This window comes from Podarcis erhardii (genome assembly GCF_964252035.2).
Source record: "Podarcis erhardii genome assembly, chromosome: 8".
NCBI lineage: Eukaryota > Metazoa > Chordata > Lepidosauria > Squamata > Lacertidae > Podarcis > Podarcis erhardii.
Genome location: NC_138499.1, coordinates 13,679,698 through 13,698,139, shown reverse-complemented (window position 1 = coordinate 13,698,139; position 18,442 = coordinate 13,679,698). Strand labels below are relative to the sequence as shown.

The following is an 18,442-nucleotide window of genomic DNA, read 5'->3' as shown; positions in this document are numbered from 1 at the left end:
AACACGTTAATAACAACCACCTGATCCAATACAAAAAAAAAAGTCACAATAATTCTAAAATAAAAAGAAGTAAACAGGATAAAGGAAGTCTTTTATTTCGTTGTTTGTATTGTTGTATGTTATGCTCACTGAGGGTATATTGTGTATTGGGGGGGTTATGTTATGTTGTACATAAAATCCCAATAAAAATTATTTTAAAAAAACAACAACAACCATCTGATCCAATACAAAAAAGTCACAATAACTCTAAAATAAACAACTTGTATCAAATTTAAGCAATATTCAATAATCCATTAGAATCTAATAGCAAACAGAAACATTAGAGATCAGTAAATAATAATTAAACAGTTTACACCCATCAATTACAGTAAATAATTATAATAAACTATAAATAAAAATAATGGCAAGTCGCAGTGCATAAAATACCACGAAACATACAACAGGATCCGACTGAGAAACAAGGACACACAACTTAATTTTTTAAAAATAAATCACTGAAAGTATCCCAAGGCTCATATAGTCCAACGTCCTGCAAGGAAGATGGAGAGTCCCACCACCTTCCAAAATAGTCCATTCCACTGTCAAACAACTCACCTGAAGAGTAAGTTGAAGCTTGCCGTTTGAAGTGGTACAAAAAAGGTAAAAGGTAAAGGACCCCTGGATGGTTAAGTCCAGTCAAAGGCAACTATGGGGTTGCAGTGCTCATCTCGCTTTCAGGCCGAGGGAGCCAGCGTTTGTCCACAGACAGATTTCCAGGTTATGTGGCCAGCATGACTAAACCACTTCTGGTGCAACGGGACACCGTGACTGAAGCCAGAGCACACAGAAACACTGTTTACCTTCCTGCTGCAGTGGTACCTATTTATCTACTTGCACTGGCATGCTTTCGAACTGCTAGGTTGGCAGAAGCTGGGACAGAGCAGCGGGAGCTCACTCCGTCGTGGGGATTCAAACTGCTGACCTTCCGATCGGCAAGCCCAAGAGGCTAGGTGGTTTAGACCACAGTGGTACACTTCGGATACTGGATGACCACTTTGGTGAGAGATCTCAGCCCCAGTGCAGGCCTGGGTAATTGGCAGACCTGCAGATGTTCCTGTACACCACCAACTCTCACCAGCCCCAGCCAGGTCTGGGGCAGTGGGAATTATAGTTCACCTATATCTGGAGGTCCACAGTTTCCACAGCCCTGCCCTAATGTCGACCCCTGTAACAGTGCAGAGAATCTGCTTTGCATGCAGAAGGTCCCAGGTTCAAATCCCGGCATCTCCATGTTAGATTAGATTAGATAAATTTATTGTCATTGTCCGTATATACACAGTATACACAACAACTAAAATCAAACACCCAAGACCGGATTCACATACACATTTGCACGTATCTCCAACACTCTCATCCTATTCAGACATAATCTATTAAAACATACATAATCCAGAATATAACACAACCTATTAGAAGCATAACATAACCTAAAACCTATCTCATTCCTTACTACTCACTGCTTGCTATTTCTTACAACTGGCCCTGAGATCATTATTTAGTGCAATCAGAGCTCTTGGATAGAAACTATTCAGAAGGCGTGTGGTTCGTGTTTTCATTGTCCTGTATCTTCTGCCCAAAGGCAACAGTTCAAAGAGGTTGTGAGCAGGATGGGTGGGATCTCTCAGGATATTGTGTGACTTCTTCAAGCTGCGAGACGTGAAGATCTCATCCAGGGTTGGTAGTTGGAGCCCAATAACATTCTGGGCAATTTTAATTATTCTCTGTAAAGCTTTTTTATCCATTCCAGAGCTGCTCCCATACCACGATAATATACTATAGGTTAAGACACTCTCAATGGTACTATGATAATAGGACAGAAGTAGGTGCTGAGATAGATTCAATCCTCTGAGCATTCTCAGGAAATACAACCTCCCCTGCACCTTCCTCACAACCATATTAATATTTGCAGTCCATGAGAGGTCCTCAGAGATGTAAGTGCCCAGGTATTTAAAACTACCAACCCTCTCCACCTCCTCGCCATTTATGTGCAATGGTAAAAATACACTTTTCTTTCTCCTAAAATCAATTATGAGTTCTTTGGTTTTTTTGGTGTTAAGCATAAGATTATTTTCTTTACACTTGAAATTGTCCCACTTGAAATTCTGGAGAGATGTTGCCAGTCTGTGTAGACAGTTGCCAGACAGCGTAGATGAAAGTACAGTAATTATTATTATTATTATTATTTACTTATATGCCGCCCCTTGCCCCCAGCCACTCTGGGAGGCTTCCAACAAATGAACAACATTAAGCACAGTAAAACACCAAACATTTCAAAAATTCCCTATGCATGTTAGAACCACAGAATTCTAGTTGGTTGGGGGCCTGAGGGTCATCTAGTCCAACCCCCCTGCAACGCAGGAACCTTTTTGCCCAGCGCAGGGCTCGAACCCACAACCCTGAGTATTAAGAGCCTCACGCTGTACCGACTGAGCTGCCTATGTAGTTGCTGAACGACGAGGCTAGAAGACCCAGAAATGATGCACTTTGAAAGAAAAGGCTGAGAAAGCATTTGCAGAACCTTTCCCTGGTGTCATCATGTAGGGAAGCAACAAATGGAACCCCCAGGATATCCTCCTTGAACAAATGCAGTTCTTGTTTTTAGTGCTCAGATGCATTAATGGGACTGATATGCTATGAGTCATCCAGCACAAGGCATTGCATGTGCTTCTTAAAATTCACTGAAAGTAGCTCATGGCAAGCTGGCCACTGGCCTTGCGGTTTGCGTATCTCTTTGGAGATCTCTAAAAGTACCTGTATTCCTGGAACATATGATTCTGTGGATGGTGACCTCAAGCAGTAAATTTGCCTCTAGAATCAGCAGATGGCACTGATTGCATCTGCAACTTAGCGGATGATCTGCCCTACAAATTGCTTACTATTCAGGGCTCGATATTGCAGGTGTGTGTGTGTGTAAATAATAGCACATTTGAGTATGTTCCTCTTCCTGTGGTGGCTGGGATGCCTGAACCATCTCTAGACAATACAGTATATGTTGGTCCTGGCTGCTTTTCTCCAGCTGGTGGTTTGTCTGAAGAATGATTATAGATGTTGTCCAAATCAACAAATCATTTCAGCGCATCCAGTTTGCACTATTTGCAAGGAGTGGTTGCAGCTTTCAGTCACATGCGATGAACGCTGTTGGCCTGAGGGAATTCTCAAAAACCAAACTGCAGCAAATTTTGCATTTCTCCAGATTTTGCAATGCAAAAGGCTCCAACCAGGGAATCTGTAGGAAAATGCATATTGCTAGGTAAAGGATGCATAGGGATACATAAAGAGGTGAGAATGACGTGCAAAAACATTAGGGGGAAATTGCTTGCAAAAGGAATGTGCCTATGGGGCAAAAGCGCATGCAAAAATGGATAAATTTTGCACTAAAATGCTGGTGCATTTTCATAAGGGCTTTTTTTAAATAAAACGAATTCCAAAACTGATGTGCAAATGTCCATCTGGACAGCTCAGTTGGTTAAAAGTGTGGTGCTGATGACGCCAAGGTTGCAGGTTCGATTCCCTGCGCATATTCCTGCATTGAGAGGGTTTGGACTGGAGATGTTTTTCGGGCTTCCCTTCCAACTTTGCAGTTCTCCCTTTCTATTATTCATGGCTGAATGTGGAGAACTGAATTTAAGATTGGGAAAACGTGGGGGGAATGGGTGGCTGTGGTAGGACGACGACACGAGACTGACGAGACTTCTCCTCCGGAGCAGCCGGCGGCTTCTCGCACCCATTGCAAGTCGCGCTCGGGGCCCGAATGCAACGTCGGGGAAGGCTGCTGCATTTGAGCGTTTCTTCCACTGCTCTCCAACTTTTCCCAGCTCGATCGGGGGGGACTTGAACCCCGATCTCCCAGCCCAGGGCTCTAACCTCTACCTCGCGCCGTTCTGAAGCGCCCCGGGGCGCTCCAGGCGAATGCCAAAGGCGCTCCCTCTCGCCTCGCGGGGTCTTCCCATTGCCTGGCTGGAGATCGCTCGGCTCTCTTCCCTTTTTTTACTCGCTCCGTCGGCTGCTGCCGCGCTGAATGGGGCTGAGGCCGCCAATGGGAGGCCGGGCTCCCCGAGGCCCCGCCCGCTTCCCCTTGCGTCACGGGGAACTTTGCTGAGCTCCCGGGAGTTTGGCCGCGCTGCCGGCAGATGGTGAGCGGAGGGGCGCGCCTGCACTTGTGGCCGGGCGCTCTCCGTCGAGGGAGGAGGAGAGCAGGCGGGGATGCGCGCCAGGCTGCCGGACGGCACTGCACAAGCCTCGGCCGGGAGCGCTGCTTCCCTCGGAGTGGAGGAGGTCGCCTGAATCAGCCGCGGAAGGACAATTAAGTGGGCGGCAGCAGCAGCAGCCGCCGGAGCCGCTTTCCTTGGCCGCCTTGTTCCCGGCTTCGCGCGCCACACCGCGCTCGGATCGCCGCCGCCGCCCGCCAGCTCCATGAGCCGCCAGCTCGAGCCCCGCAGCCCCGCCGTGCTCCTGCACCCGCCGGCAGCCGGCGCGGGAGGCCCTCGCTGCCGCTGCGCGCCCGCCAAGCGGCTCCTGCTGCACGACGGCGCCGAGGACGCGCCGCCCGCCGCCAAGTGCGCTCGCCTCGCCGTCGACTGCTCCAGCGCGGCGGCGGCGCCCCACGATTGCTTCAGCGCGCCCGGGTCGCCCTGCGGGCCGGTCTCTCCGGCCCCCGGAGGTGGCGGCTCGGTTGCGGGCACCCCCGGAGGGAACGGCAGCGCGCAGGGCCCCAGCCTGGTCGCCGGTTACCTCTTGTTGCCCCTGCCCGACCGGGATCACGTCTCCAGGGCGCTCGACATCAACACCGGACGGGAGCTGCGCTGCAAGGTAAGCGCCGCCGGGGACGCTTCGGACGGGCGTCCGACCCTTTCGTCGTGTTTGGGGGGAGCCCCCTCTGCGCCTTGGAAAGCGGGGGGACCGGCCAGCTTCGGCCGCGCCGTCGGCGATTGCGCTCGGAAGGAAGGCAGCAAGCTCCATTGAGTAAACTTCAGTGGAACTTGGCTACCTTGAGGAAAGCGTGCGTAACCCGGGGTTTTCACACGCGAGCCGAATCGGGTCTTCTGAATCAGAATCTCCTCGGGCTTAAGTGGCGCGTGGATCGGGACTCTTGTGCGCGGGGTGGAAGGTTGGGGGCACAATATGAAACAACACGGATTGGTGACCCACTGGCAAGCTCATAGGTTCCACACGTTCCTGGAATTCCCGTGATCTGAAAGGATGTGGGTGCCTAGACGCGCTTTCTCGCGAGTCAGTGCCATTGAGCGTGGTTTGTGCTTCTTTCCGAGTAAACGCGTGTAAGAATGGACTTGTGAAGGGAAATAGGATCGTAGTGGGCGCTGGATTTATGTAATGATGGTGCCAGCAGGCAAATATCTGCAAAACATGATGTAGACGAATTAGGTCGGGGCTGCACTGAGCCGGCAGAATTTTGCAACCTTAGATTGTGTTCTTTTTGTGGAGATCCGTGCAGAGACCAGGACTGGATTTCTCCGCGTTCGGTTTTTTTTTTGGGGGGGGGGGGGTTGGAAGCCATCTGGAAAGATTCCTCACACTTGAAAAAAAAGGGTTAAGTTTCTCCTCCGTCATCCTCCTCTGTTTTCCGCTTCCCTCCTGCAGAATAGTACGCAAGCAGGAATTGGCTGAGACTAGCAGAGCTTTCCAAGTTTTCCATGAGGTGTCCTCAGCTCTTTAAATAAAACGCGCACACTCACACTGTCCTTGAATATTTCCCCAGTCTCTTTGAGCAGGGCAGTAGCTGGAGAGATGGGGTTTACTGCTGCCACCTGCTGTTTGCAGGCTCTCTCATAGGAGGTGCAGTTGTGGAGACCTGGACGGGGGCTCTGAAGCAAACCCATTAAAATAAATGAGATGGTTCTGGATCAAGTCCCTGGATGATTGCAGCACTTAACAGTTGCATAGCCTGGAACAAGCGAGATGCGTTTGATTTCATCTTCAAACTGGGAGGCAAGCTTTTGAGTTACACAGGTCTCTTCAACAGATTTTAGAAAATATTAAAGGACAAGATTCAATACAGGGCAGATGATGGAAGTGGAGGAGGGAAAGAGGCAGGAATTAACATGGGGAGAATAATCATGTATTTCACTTACCCCTATTTAGGATTTGTTAAGCAGCAGGGGACAGAGAAAATGTGCCAAAGGTTTCAGTGGATATTGCATGCCAAATTAGTGGCGACACCGCTTAGTTTGCTGCTCCTTGGTTTACTTTATCGTAGCAGTTCTGACCTATTTCTGCTTGTGAGGCTGGGCTGCAAGGATCTTTTAATCAAGCTTTGCAAGCAGCCCCACAGATCTCCCCCAAGCAGGGAATATCTTTCCACTGGAATAGCTCTTACAGGCCATTGATAGGCTGGTTGTGACTGGACTCACCGGTTTAAGGATTGCTGCGCATTGTAGCTCAGTGGAAGCTAAGTCTCAGTACCTAGAAGAATTTGAGGGAAAGAATGTGCTTTAAATGTGTGATATGTATGCAGCCTGGCATAAACACCTCTGATACTAGAGCAATAATGCAGCCATCAGAGCCAATAGCCACTGATGGATGCTTTAGTTGAGATTCCTGCATTGCAGGGGCTTTGACCAGATGATCCAGAGACCCCTTCCAACTCTACAATTTGGTGATTGTTAATTTAACACTTCTTGTTTGCAGTAACTGGAGACAGCTGAAATGACATGGAGCGAGCCGGGGACAGGGAGTTAAGTTGGGAAGGGAGGAGAGGGCGATGGGGCTCCCACGGCGAGGAGTCTCTTGCCGGGTTGCCTGGACTGGAATGATGACACTCTGTGTGTACGTCACAGTTTCCAGTCAGGCCTAGGATGTGAGTAACCCAGCAGAGCCCTTTCAGGTCATCCGGAGAACATGCCCAAAGTCTTGCAAAACATCTGTGAATAAAGCATGAGAGAGGCTTTTAATCCTCTCCTTCCCTTGCTCAGAGTTTGGCATGCTCCGAAATGGGAGCTGGGTCGCCATCGCCTTTGTCTGAATCACCGCAGACAGATTGGAGGGTGGATGGTTTTAAATGCCTCTCCCTGCTCCTCTCTCTCTTTCCCACTGCATACCTAGAGGTACTTTTTCAGGGCTGGCAGAGAAGCCTCGGGAACTGAGCTCACACGTAACTTGGGCGCCTTGCTTCCAGGTGGTTTCTGGCAGGGTGTCTGGCTTGGTGTTGGTGCTGAAATTGGGGTTCCCTTTCTCTTCAGTAATTGTGCATGTGCAGAACTAGGAATTGGCCGGCGTTTCAAGCTGGCGTGGGACAGAAAGGGGTGTGGCTATTCAAATGCCTTTGGTCTGGGGATGATACTACTTCGTGGGTTTCCCCAAACTTGAGTTTCCAACTGGTTTTGGACTACAACTCCCATCATCCCTAGCTAGCAGGACCAGTGGTCAGGGATGATGGGAATTGTAGTCCAAAAACAGCAGGAGGACCCAAGTTTAGGAAACCCTGGTCTAGATGAGTTCAGCCTTCCGATTCCATCAGCAGCCAACCAGATGTCTCTGGCTGGGCACACCTCTTTCCAGTAACAATTCCAGATATACGGCCACTCCCAAGTGGAAGCTCTCCAGTTCTTCTGGCTGGTGGCTGTTGATATGCATGCCATGGTCCACGAATTTATCAGCACGCAAACCCTTGTGCATTTCATTGAAATCCATTTATCTCAACAGACACCATTAAGAAAATGTGTAATTCTTTTTTTTAAAAAAATAATCACCCTCTCAACTTCCCATTCTCTGCTCCTTTTAAACAGCATGTCATTCCTTCTTCTCTGCAATTTATGCCACCTGCTCCCTCTTTAATTTCTAATGCTTTAAAACAGGGAGAGGAGAACCTTTGGCCCTCCAGAGGTTGCTGAACTACAACTCCCATCAGCCATGGCCAACAGTCAAGGAGGATGGGAGTTGTAGTCCCACAACATCTGGAAGGCCACAAATTCTCCACTGTTGCTTGAAGGCGGTGGATGTTTCAAGCTATGCCCATCCGCTTAGATTTTCTCGGTATGAAAACCCCTTTGGCGAATCCCCGTTCTCTAACCACAGCTCTCCCCTTGGCCCTCTTTTTCCAGGTCTTCCCCCTCAAACACTACCAGGACAAGATCCGACCTTACATCCAGCTGCCGTCGCACAGAAACATCACCGGAATCGTGGAAGTGATTCTCGGGGAGACGAAAGCCTACGTCTTCTTCGATAAGGACTTTGGCGACATGCATTCCTACGTCAGGAGCTGCAAGCGTCTTCCAGAGCAGGAGGCAGCCCGGCTCTTCAAGCAAATCGTCTCGGCGGTTGCCCACTGCCACCAGTCCGCCATTGTGCTGGGGGACCTCAAACTCAGGAAGTTCGTGTTTTCTAGTGAAGAAAGGTGAGCAAGGGGTTTGTGGTTGTCTTAAAGTTCCCCAAACGCTCTGGGGAGAGCTCTTTCTTCAGCTAGTTTGGGTGGGGGGCAAGAAAGCCACAACTTTCTCCCAGGGCTTTGCAGGGGAAGGGGCATTCCTTGGTGGTAGAACATCTGCTTTGCATGCAGAAGGTCCCAGGTTCAAGACCCAGCAGCTCAAGGTGGAGCTGGGGGGGCGTCCCTCGCTTGGAAACCCATTGCTTGTCAGTACTGAGCTAGGAGGATCAAATGCCTCACTCGTCAAACATATGCCAGATTCCTGCATTCCCTGTATTCTCATCCCTCTGCTCTGTAGCTGGTGGTTGCAAGGCCAGGTTTGGCCCACTGGCTGCAAGTTGCATACCTGTATTGGCATAGAAGACTCTTTAGGAGAGAAGGTTTCACTGGTCTGTTGAGCCGAAGGTAGTTTTGGTGGGGGCCAAGTCGTCGTAGGACTCAGCTACACAACTGCAAGTGAAATGTTTTAAACTGCAGTATACAAATGTGACTATAGATGGTGAAGGTGAGCTATGCAGAATTGGATGGATTTTTAAAAACGTTTTCAAATAAAGCGTTTTCAAAGTGGTTTTTTATATGTGTGTAGGTTCCACCATCGTGTCCTCTTTTTCGCTATATATCTTTGTGTGCACAATATCTTAGAGTGCTTCCTTTATAATAAGAAACATCAGGTGTTGTTGGAAACCCCGCTTCCATCTGCCCCAGCCGGGGAGGCTGATGATCCGGGGTGATGGCAGTTGTTGCCTGGCAACATACAGGGGCCACCACATTGGCTGCTGCAAGTGTCACTATCACATTAATCTGTGCAACAACCCTGTAGTTTTATACCCAAAATAAAAACGGGAGCGTACCCAAGCCAATTGGTTTGTGTATATTACAGTCAAGAGATCTGAACTTTGGACTTCCTGGTTCAAAGCGCACCTTCTTTGACTTTGCACCACATTAGTTATGTTATATAAACATCTGTCTTGTTTCTGGCAAGGGATCCAGAGTATTATTTTACTGTATGTCTGCCTAGTTGGATTTTGATTCTACGCTCAGCAGCTAAAGCAAATTGACGCCCCACACAGTTCCTGAATCCGGTGCTGGTGCAGTGGGCTAAATGAGTTGTTCTTTGGATCTTGGCCTCTTAGGGGCTGTTCTTTACCGTAAGTCAATGAATTTGTTATTTGTGCTACATCCCGCCGTCCAGGGAAATCGTGGAATCGTAGAATTGTAGAGTTCGGAGGGATCATCTAGTCCAGGCATGGCCAAACTTGGCCCTCCAGATGTTTTGGGTCTACAATTCCCATCATCACTGACCACTGGTCCTGTTAGCTAGGGATGGTGGGAGTTGTAGTCCCAAAACATCTGGAGGGGCAGGTTTGACCATACCTGATCTAACCCCTGCCTGCAATGCAGGAATAGGCAAGTATCTCATGGGGGGATTGAACTTGCAACCTTGACGTCATCAGCACCATGCTCTAACCAGCTGAGCTATCCATCTGCCAGAGTAGTGCGTTGAGTCTTCCAGCTTTAGATGGGGACCGCCAAGCTTCCGACAATTTTATTTAGGTGTGGGAGGAAACATACATTCCATCATATGTGCAGATGGCATGTACCGAAGTCGGGGATTTCTTTGCCAAATCCTGATTTCCCAATCTGCATGCCTGCGATGAAATTCAATCTTGCGTGGTGTTTGTGGACGATGCATTACCTCGTGGCACCCCTTTGTAGGGAGGTTTCCATCTGTGAAGTTGCTCCTAAACTGCTTCCTTTGCAAGCAAAGGAATACTGATCAGAACTGAGGGGGTGCTTTCTTAAGTTCGACCTATAACCGAGAGCTCCACTGAACTCAGCTGGACTTAAACCGTGTAGAATCCAAAAAGCTTTGTCTTGATTTTGTTTTTTTGGTTTTTTTAAATAATATTTATTAAAATTTTAAAGGTTACAAAAAGAAAAAGTAAAAATACCACATTAAACAAAAACAAAACAACACATCACAATATGAAAAAACAGAGAAATAAAACCCATTAAACAAAAACATAAACACAAAGAAAAATACATCAGATCTCCTCATTACTAATCTTTCATTAGCTTATTTCCTTGACCTCTTCACACCTCCCTTTTTTTGTATTCTAGGTCAATTATCCATTTCAGCAAATCCTTTCCCTCTTTTTTTTGTCCTGTAAATTATCTTAATATAATGTAACTTTACTTTTCCTCCTTTCACCAATTAACAGTCAGTTATTCCCAAATCCTTTATATCATTCCTGCTAAAATCATATAATATTATTCCAACATCCTTCTAACAGTTATTAATTTTACAATGTTTCTGTAAATAGTCTTTAAATTTCCTCCAATCTTCCTCCACCGACTCTTCTCCCTGTTCTCGGATTCAGCTTTGTCTTGATTTTGTTGAGGTGGGTCATTGGTTCAGGTGCGCGGAGACTGGCTCAGCTGGTTTGTGGGTTGCGCTCGGTCATGTGTTACTCCAGGTCTCGTTGAGATTACAGGGCTAGGTGTCTGGCAGGACGGCAGCAAATTACACCTTGGTGTCATTCTTAAGTATTGCATATTCAAATGGTTTACATTTGGGCACGGACCGTGAATGAGAATTGTGTTGGCTGGAGGTGGTGAAGCGAGAGAAATGGGTTGCAGTTGGCACAGTGTGTACTTGCGATGAATTGTTCAAGGCAGTACTGATACTCAAGAGTCAAGGTATGCAGTCCAAATCCCATGGGTCTGACGCTGACACAATGCTGGCTTGCTCAGAACAATGGTTGGGGGTGAGCCTTAGCAAAGTGCAACTCCTGTGTCCTCAGTCCAAGAAAGATTCCTCAGCTCACCCTCCTTTCCCTAGAGCATGGATTTCCATTGCATTTGAACAGGCATGTAGTTAACTGTCCAGGGTTGGCCAGGGTCTGTGTTATTGCAGTTGTCACGTGACACAACCTACTGGAAGCAGAGACACGGCTGAGATTACTCTCAGTCCCATGATTGTCCAGTTACCTATAGCTGTACATATGCTCAGCCACACCTGCATATATGGGAGGGATTTGTATGGGGTCGGTGGGGGAGAACCAGTATTAGAAACGATATATATATATATATATATATATATATATATCTCATCAAAATTTTTATTGATTTTCCAAAATTTATAAATAAACAAACATAAATCCTAATTATTTATGTAATTATTCCACTCTTGATAACATGGTTACGTGACTTCCTCAAATCCCCCTGGCTGAATTTCGATATATATCAATGTAACAGTTTTCCAAAACAAATTTCTCATAAAATTTACTTGAATCAATTAACGTCTGTCTTTTCGTATTAAATTTAAACATGTTATTCTATAACATCACATATTTAAATCCTGAGCCTATCTGGTGTTTGCATGTATTTCTATTTAAATTATCTTAGCATATTTAACTAAATAGTCTTTGAATTTCCTCCATTCCTCCTGGTACTGTTGGCTCACTCCGAAAAGTCCATCATCTTCATAGAAACTCCGATATACAGTGGTACCTCAGGTTAATTACTTAATTCGTTCTGGAGGTCTGTTCTTAACCTGAAACTGTTCTTAACCTGAAGCACCACTTTAGCTAATGGGGCCTCCTGCTACTGCTGCGCTGCCGGAGCACAATTTCTGTTCTCATCCTGAAGCAAAGTTCTTAACCCGAGGTACTATTTTTGGGTTAGCAGAGTATGTAACCTGAAGCGTATGTAACCTGAGGTACCACTGTATAAGCTAGTTGCCAAATAGCTACTTAAACCAGGGTTATAGTTGCCAAAACACAATGCCCAGTTGCCATTTTGGGGCCAGGCGGCTCAAACGTTGTATTTTTCAACATGACTTTTCAGCTCCTGAAATTCCTTCTGATTGTGCAGATAAAATTAGAAGGGGTAGGAATCTGCAGGATGTGTCATTAGCATGCGAAAAGCGGTCAGGATCCAAGGATCCCCAGGCACGCACTTCCAGATGGAGGAGATGTTGGGTGCCTTCGCTTGGTCACGAGTGGCCGATAGCTAGGTGCAAAATGTGCCTGGCGAATTTCTAACGCTGGAGAGTGAGCACATCTTCTAGAAACCAGCTCTTGATTCACAAACGGTGCTCAGCCTTGCAATCCGTACCTGGTTGATTTGCTCTGCTTCTTTTTGCAGACCTGGTGTGCTGTTGTCCACAGGATTGATGCAGTTTTTGCTGTGTTTATAGAGGTCGACTGTTTAAAGGTGGTGCAAGCAGCATGGAGCCTTTATCTCTCTGTGTGTGTGTTATAAATATATATGCATGCAACTGAAAATGAGGAGCTGAAGATGCTGCTGCTGCTGCTAAAGTGTTGGCAGGTTTTGCAAAACTCTTTGAAGATAACCTGCAGTTGGGTGTTATGTGGGCAGCCCGGAATAGGTGTGAAACTCCAGCCCATTTGAACTCTGTGGGAGTTCTGCTTTTGACATCAGCAGAAACAGTTTCACACTTGAGGGCTGCAATCCACGCATTACTTTGAAGTGATGCCATAGTCAGCTGTTGGATCTTAGGGAGTGTGCAAATTGCAGCCTGCGTTGGGGTGATGTTTATGACTGTGCATCATTCCGATGGTTTCTTCTTCGTAAAGGTGGCTGTTAAGCTCTCGTAGGTTTTGGTTCTCCTGTGTTTCAAACATATAACCCCTGGATTCTCTGATCTGCTTCAAGGCACCCCACACTGTAACCTCCAAACAGGTGGGAGAATCTGCTCCTGGAGAGGAATAAGGAAGTTTTGGTTCAGCCTGGCAGAGCAGTTCCTGAAGGACAGCTTGTTTGCAAGACTCCTTTTTGCATTCAGTTTGCCCACATTGCTTTCTTGGTACAGAATATCATGTCTTTCCCGTGTGCAAGGCCATCTAAAGGAGGCTTGAGACGCAGGGAGCGAGCTTCCTGCCATTTTGGAGGCTTCCAGCCACTGTACGAAAGAGGTGGCGGTTGCATTTTATAAGTTCTGATTTCGTACAGCCGCCCCACAATAAACACCACAGTAAATCTAGGAAAACAGGAAGCTGACTTATACTCAGTACTGTCTACACTGACTGGCAGCAGCTGTCCAGGATTTCAGGCAGGGTCCACACCCTGCCCCCCGGCATGCTAACTGGAGATGCTGGGAATTCAATCTGGGGGCTTCTGCACGCAATCTAGTTTAGTTTGCTTGGAGGGAGGGGGCCTGACATTGCAGAGCAAGGAACTTTGAGAGATAATTGTTAAGTTTTTATACCTGTTGGAAGCCACCCAGATTATTATTGTTATTATTATTATTTATTAATGCTATTTGGTTTAGTTTTTACTTTAAAAATGTCAATGGGCATGGAGGGATAGGCAGGTGCAACAACACAAATTTGTTTTCTGCTTTTTTAAAAAAAGATGAGTAGTGAGTGTAATTTTTTGTGGAGGGGTCGAAAGGACTTAGTAATCTATTGGAGGGCTTGGCATCCGCCCCAGGAAGCGAGTTCAAATTGTGTGCCCTGTGTGCCAATCAATTGCAGAGCAGACAGTGGATTTTATTTCTTTTTTTAAAAAAACCCACTCTGATCATCTTCTTCATGGAAGTGCTGAGCGTGGGCATTATGTGGTGGCCGGAATGATCAAAACGCCACAAACGGAGCCTGCATTTTCAGCCAGTGTGCCCCCTTGCCCACCTACCCCCCCCCCAAAAAAAGTGAAACTGGATCACATATTCTGCTCCCAAGTCATCAACAGCTGAATAACACCTAAGAGCCGGGGGGCATGCATGTACGAACCATCGCCCTGGTGTGCAAAAATCAAGACTGGAGCCTTGTAACCAAATAATTCTCTGCCCTCCCTGCTTGCAGATTTATAGTTTCGCAGCAGTTGCCCTGTAGAGAAAAGCAACCCCCCCCCCAACAACCGCTAGCCAAAATAGCAGCTTGAATCCAGTGCTGCGAATTTGGAAACCGAAGCATTGCGCAGGGAGCGTGTCATGTGCTTCCCTGTTTGGTAATCAGAGGGTTAAGCAATTAGCCTGGCAAGCACAGGTGCAGATTTTGGATGCCCCGCCAGGCAGTGGGAGGGCAGGCGAGGGTAGGTTGAGTCATATTTTCCGCTTAGAAAACCATCCGGTGGAGTTGTGGCCGGTGGGGAGGGAGGAGAGAGGAATCTTTTGCATTAGAGGACAGGAAGGTCACCCTGAGGACAGCGAGCAAATCAATGCATTTTACAGGCCAACAAAACTGTAAGGAAGGCTTACTGAGCAGGGAGCCCTGCAAGAGCCAGAGAATATCTAACCAACTTAACGTAAAAAACGGCAACTGAAATGGTGAAAAGCTCTGGGAAACGGGGTGTCTGCTTAAAAGCAGGGTATATACCCTGCAATGCCTGTTTGTATGTGTGTGTGTGTGTGTGTGTGTGTGTTTGTGTGTGTGGTGGCAATGCATATCTGAGCCCAAAGTGTTGTGACTATATCAGGAACAAAAGGGATGTGGGTTTTGGCTGCGATCCACCAGCCAGTTAAGGCTTGACGTCACCGGGGCTCAGCTGGCTTCAGCCCAGAATTTCTGCCCTGTGAATTTGGCATCGTCGCACTGAAATCCTCAAGGCCGGAGTAATCGAGCAATGCTCTTGTAGAGTTGGAGGGGGCCATGTGGGGCAACTGGTCCAACCCCCTGCAGTGCAGGAACCTTTTGCTCGAACCCACGACCCCAAGAACACGAGTCTCATGCTTCACCTACCAAGCTGTGTCACCTGAGTGCTGGCATCGGTGGCTGTGGCAGTCACAGAGTGATGTCTGTGAGTGTCTTCCCAATGTGTTTCTCTGATATATTATTTGCCCAGGGAAATTGCCCTGCACCGTTGAAGTGAGATTGTGGTCCTGAGTGGCTCAGTTGTCTCATGCTGTTGACATCAGGAACTATATTCCCGTCCAGTTCATTCCTTCACGTGCATAATCTCTCCTCTCCCGGAGCGTGTGACTTGTCTCAGTCAAAAAGCCTTGCCTTTGTGTTTTCATTTGGTGGGTGATCATGAAAGTTCTGGCTGTGGTCTGTGATCTGAGGCATCCCATTCATCATAGCCTGAGTCACTTCTTGATGCTACAGTCAACCGATGATGAGGACGACACGCAGAAACCTTTCCGCAGCGGTTTGTGTGTAATGGTTTCTGATCGATGGAGGCTGCAAACCTAAGCTCACTTACCCTGGGAGTAAGCCTCACAGAGTTCCGTAGGACTTAATTCTGAATACACAGAATTAGATCCTTAATCTAAAAGTTTTGAGCATTTTTGGTACAGGTCGTGGATACAACATAAAGGTAAAGGGACCCCTGGCCATTAGGTCCAGTCGTGACCGACTCTGGGGTTGCGGCGCTCATCTCGCTTTATTGGCCGAGGGAGCCAGCGTACAGCTTCCGGGTCATGTGGCCAGCATGACTAAGCCGCTTCTGGCAAACCAGAGCAGCGCACGGAAACGCTGTTTACCTTCCCACTGGAGCGGTACCTATTTATCTACTTGCACTTTGACATGCTTTCAAACTGTTAGGTTGGCAGGAGCAGGGACCGAGCAACTGGAGCTCACCCGATTGAGGGGATTCAAACCGCCGACCTTCTGATCGGCAAGTCCTAGGCTCTGTGGTTTAACCCACAGCACCACCCATGTCCCAGGATACAACATAGTTGCCGTCATTTGGGAAGGGGGCGGTTCTTATCTCCAGGATGTGACGAAACTGTTTGCCAATTCCCTACACTTGCCATTCTTGAGGAACTGGCTCTTGGTTATGTTATCATCCCTGACCTGACTCTGGTTCATGTATTTTGAGATCTGATAGTTTCAGAGAAGCGTAGAGCAATGCAGGAATCTCAACTGAAGCCTCCATATCCAACCTCTGCTTAAAAACATACAGTGAAGGAGTCCACCACCGTTGCTGGACCCTTTGTTGGAATTATGTGTTGGCTTGTCTTCCTTATGTTTCTGTCCTTGTCTTGTGACCCATTTTGCTCGCCAACGTGTGGGAAAGTGACTAGGGAAGCTGCCTTATACGGCGGCCATTGGTCCATCTAGCTCAGCATTGTCTACCCGGACTGGAAGCAGCTCTCCAAGGTTTCAGACAGCAGACTGCCCCAGCCCTACCGGGACATCTCTGGGATTGAAACTGGGAGCTCCTGCATGCAATGATACCATTTTCCCCTTCCCCCAGTCAACTTTCCTCCTCTGTGCCAGTTCCTGGCCTTGCTTGGTGACTGATGCCTTTCCTCTTTCCTCTTTCCTCTTCTCCAGGACACAGCTCCGGCTCGAAAGCTTGGAGGACACGCACATCATCAAAGGGGAGGACGATGCTTTGTCGGACAAACACGGCTGCCCAGCCTACGTCAGCCCAGAGATCCTTAACACGATGGGGACTTATTCCGGCAAGTCGGCTGACGTCTGGAGCTTAGGAGTCATGCTGTACACCCTCCTCGTGGGACGTTACCCCTTCCATGACTCGGACCCTACTGCCCTCTTTTCTAAAATCCGGCGCGGACAGTTCTGCATTCCGGACCACGTCTCTCCCAAAGCCCGTTGCCTTATCCGAAGCTTGCTCAGGAGGGAGCCCTCCGAGAGACTCACAGCTCCAGAAATCTTGCTCCATCCTTGGTTTGACTCTGTTTTGGAATCAGGTTACGCCAACCAGGACATGAGAGCCTCCGATCAGGTTGTTCCGGAGAAATCCAACGAGGACGACGACATTAGCTCCTTCTTTTGCTAGCTCTGGGTTTTTGCCTCGGGGGACAAGAAGCCTCTCACACTCTCGTGCAGTCTTTAATTTCCACCCCCTCTCTCTTCGTTTTCTGTGGTCCTTCCCCAAAATCGAGCTGCGGTCAGGACAGTAGTACCCTTGCAAGTAGGAGATTGACATCCTTCGCCTTCTTCATGAATTCCCATTTGAATCCCTGTGGGACTTACTCTGGAGCAAATGGACCTTTGCAAAATGCGCCTCAGCCTGGGACTTCTAGGCTGTGACTTTTAAAGTTTGCTCTGAACTTCAGTGGGGAATTTACATACAGGGCTGTCTGGAATAAGCAGTCTGAGGTTTGCAATCTTTGTTGGCTGGTTTTTTAAGAAAAAGCAAAACACCTTGCAGCTTCTTGGTTCCATGTTCAGATGCACACAGCCTTGTTCTGCAAGCAAGGTTATATTGTTGTAGAAAAGAAGGGCCAACTGGATTGCTCTGTCTCTCATCCATCAAAGTGACAGGGCTCTGGGCTGGCTTAGATTACAGAACCTCCTCACTGGTGATGTAAGAGAGAATGCAGGCACAGTTCTTTAAGTGCTAGGCAGGGGGCTTGTGATAGTCACGGTGCAAAAAATAATAATCAGCCGGATTGTCTATTTTTATAGCTAAGATTATCTAACTGGTTTTGAGCTTGCGTCTCCTGACATGTGAGAATCACCCCCTTCTGCCTCCAGTTTGCCAGTTCCTTTTCTTAGCTGCGTTTCAGAGTTTGTGGCTTGAAACCCATTTGACTGTTTTGAGCCTTCCAGGAGGTGATTAACCTGGAATTACTTGGTTTGTCAAATTCGCCTTTCCCCCCATTCAAAATTTGAACCACAACTAAACTGTAGCTCGTTGGCTTTTTGACAGAGCTGTAACGGCTTTGTGCTAGCCAAGGTGTGGATAAATCAGGCAGCTGTAGAAGTTGGCCGTGCATCTTGTGGGATGAATTGGGCTCCTATCTGAATTCTTGGGACTTTAATGGTTTGGGGTGGATTTGGGTCGACAGGCACAGGGGGTTGTGTGCATTTGCACCAAAATTGTTTTGCTTTGGAATACAGGGGATCTTAAAACAATGAGGATTTTTGCCATTGGCTTGAACGTCAGACCACCCCGTTCCTAACCCATTATCAGCCTAAACCTGGAATGTCTGTTTGATTGATGAGATCAGGACTGTTGGTGCCTCCTGAAGTGCCACAAAAGCCCCTACAACCTTGGAGTCCCCTGTCTCTTGTGTGACAGTGACGGTGCAGGTAGCAAGTCTTGTCTTTCTGACTCCAAATGCTTCCACATCCAATTTCCCTT

At 47.7% G+C, this 18,442-nt stretch overlaps 1 protein-coding gene across 1 annotated transcript; it reads left to right on the top strand.

Moving 5' to 3' along the window:
- Positions 1–4,152: 4,152 nt before the first annotated feature.
- Positions 4,153–17,857, top strand: TRIB1 (tribbles pseudokinase 1). Its single transcript, XM_081874535.1, has 3 exons — positions 4,153–4,848; positions 8,097–8,389; positions 16,663–17,857. Exons 1-3 carry the CDS (start codon positions 4,453–4,455, stop codon positions 17,129–17,131), a joined length of 1,158 nt encoding a protein of 385 aa, XP_081730661.1. The 5' UTR covers positions 4,153–4,452; the 3' UTR covers positions 17,132–17,857.
- Positions 17,858–18,442: the final 585 nt, after the last annotated feature.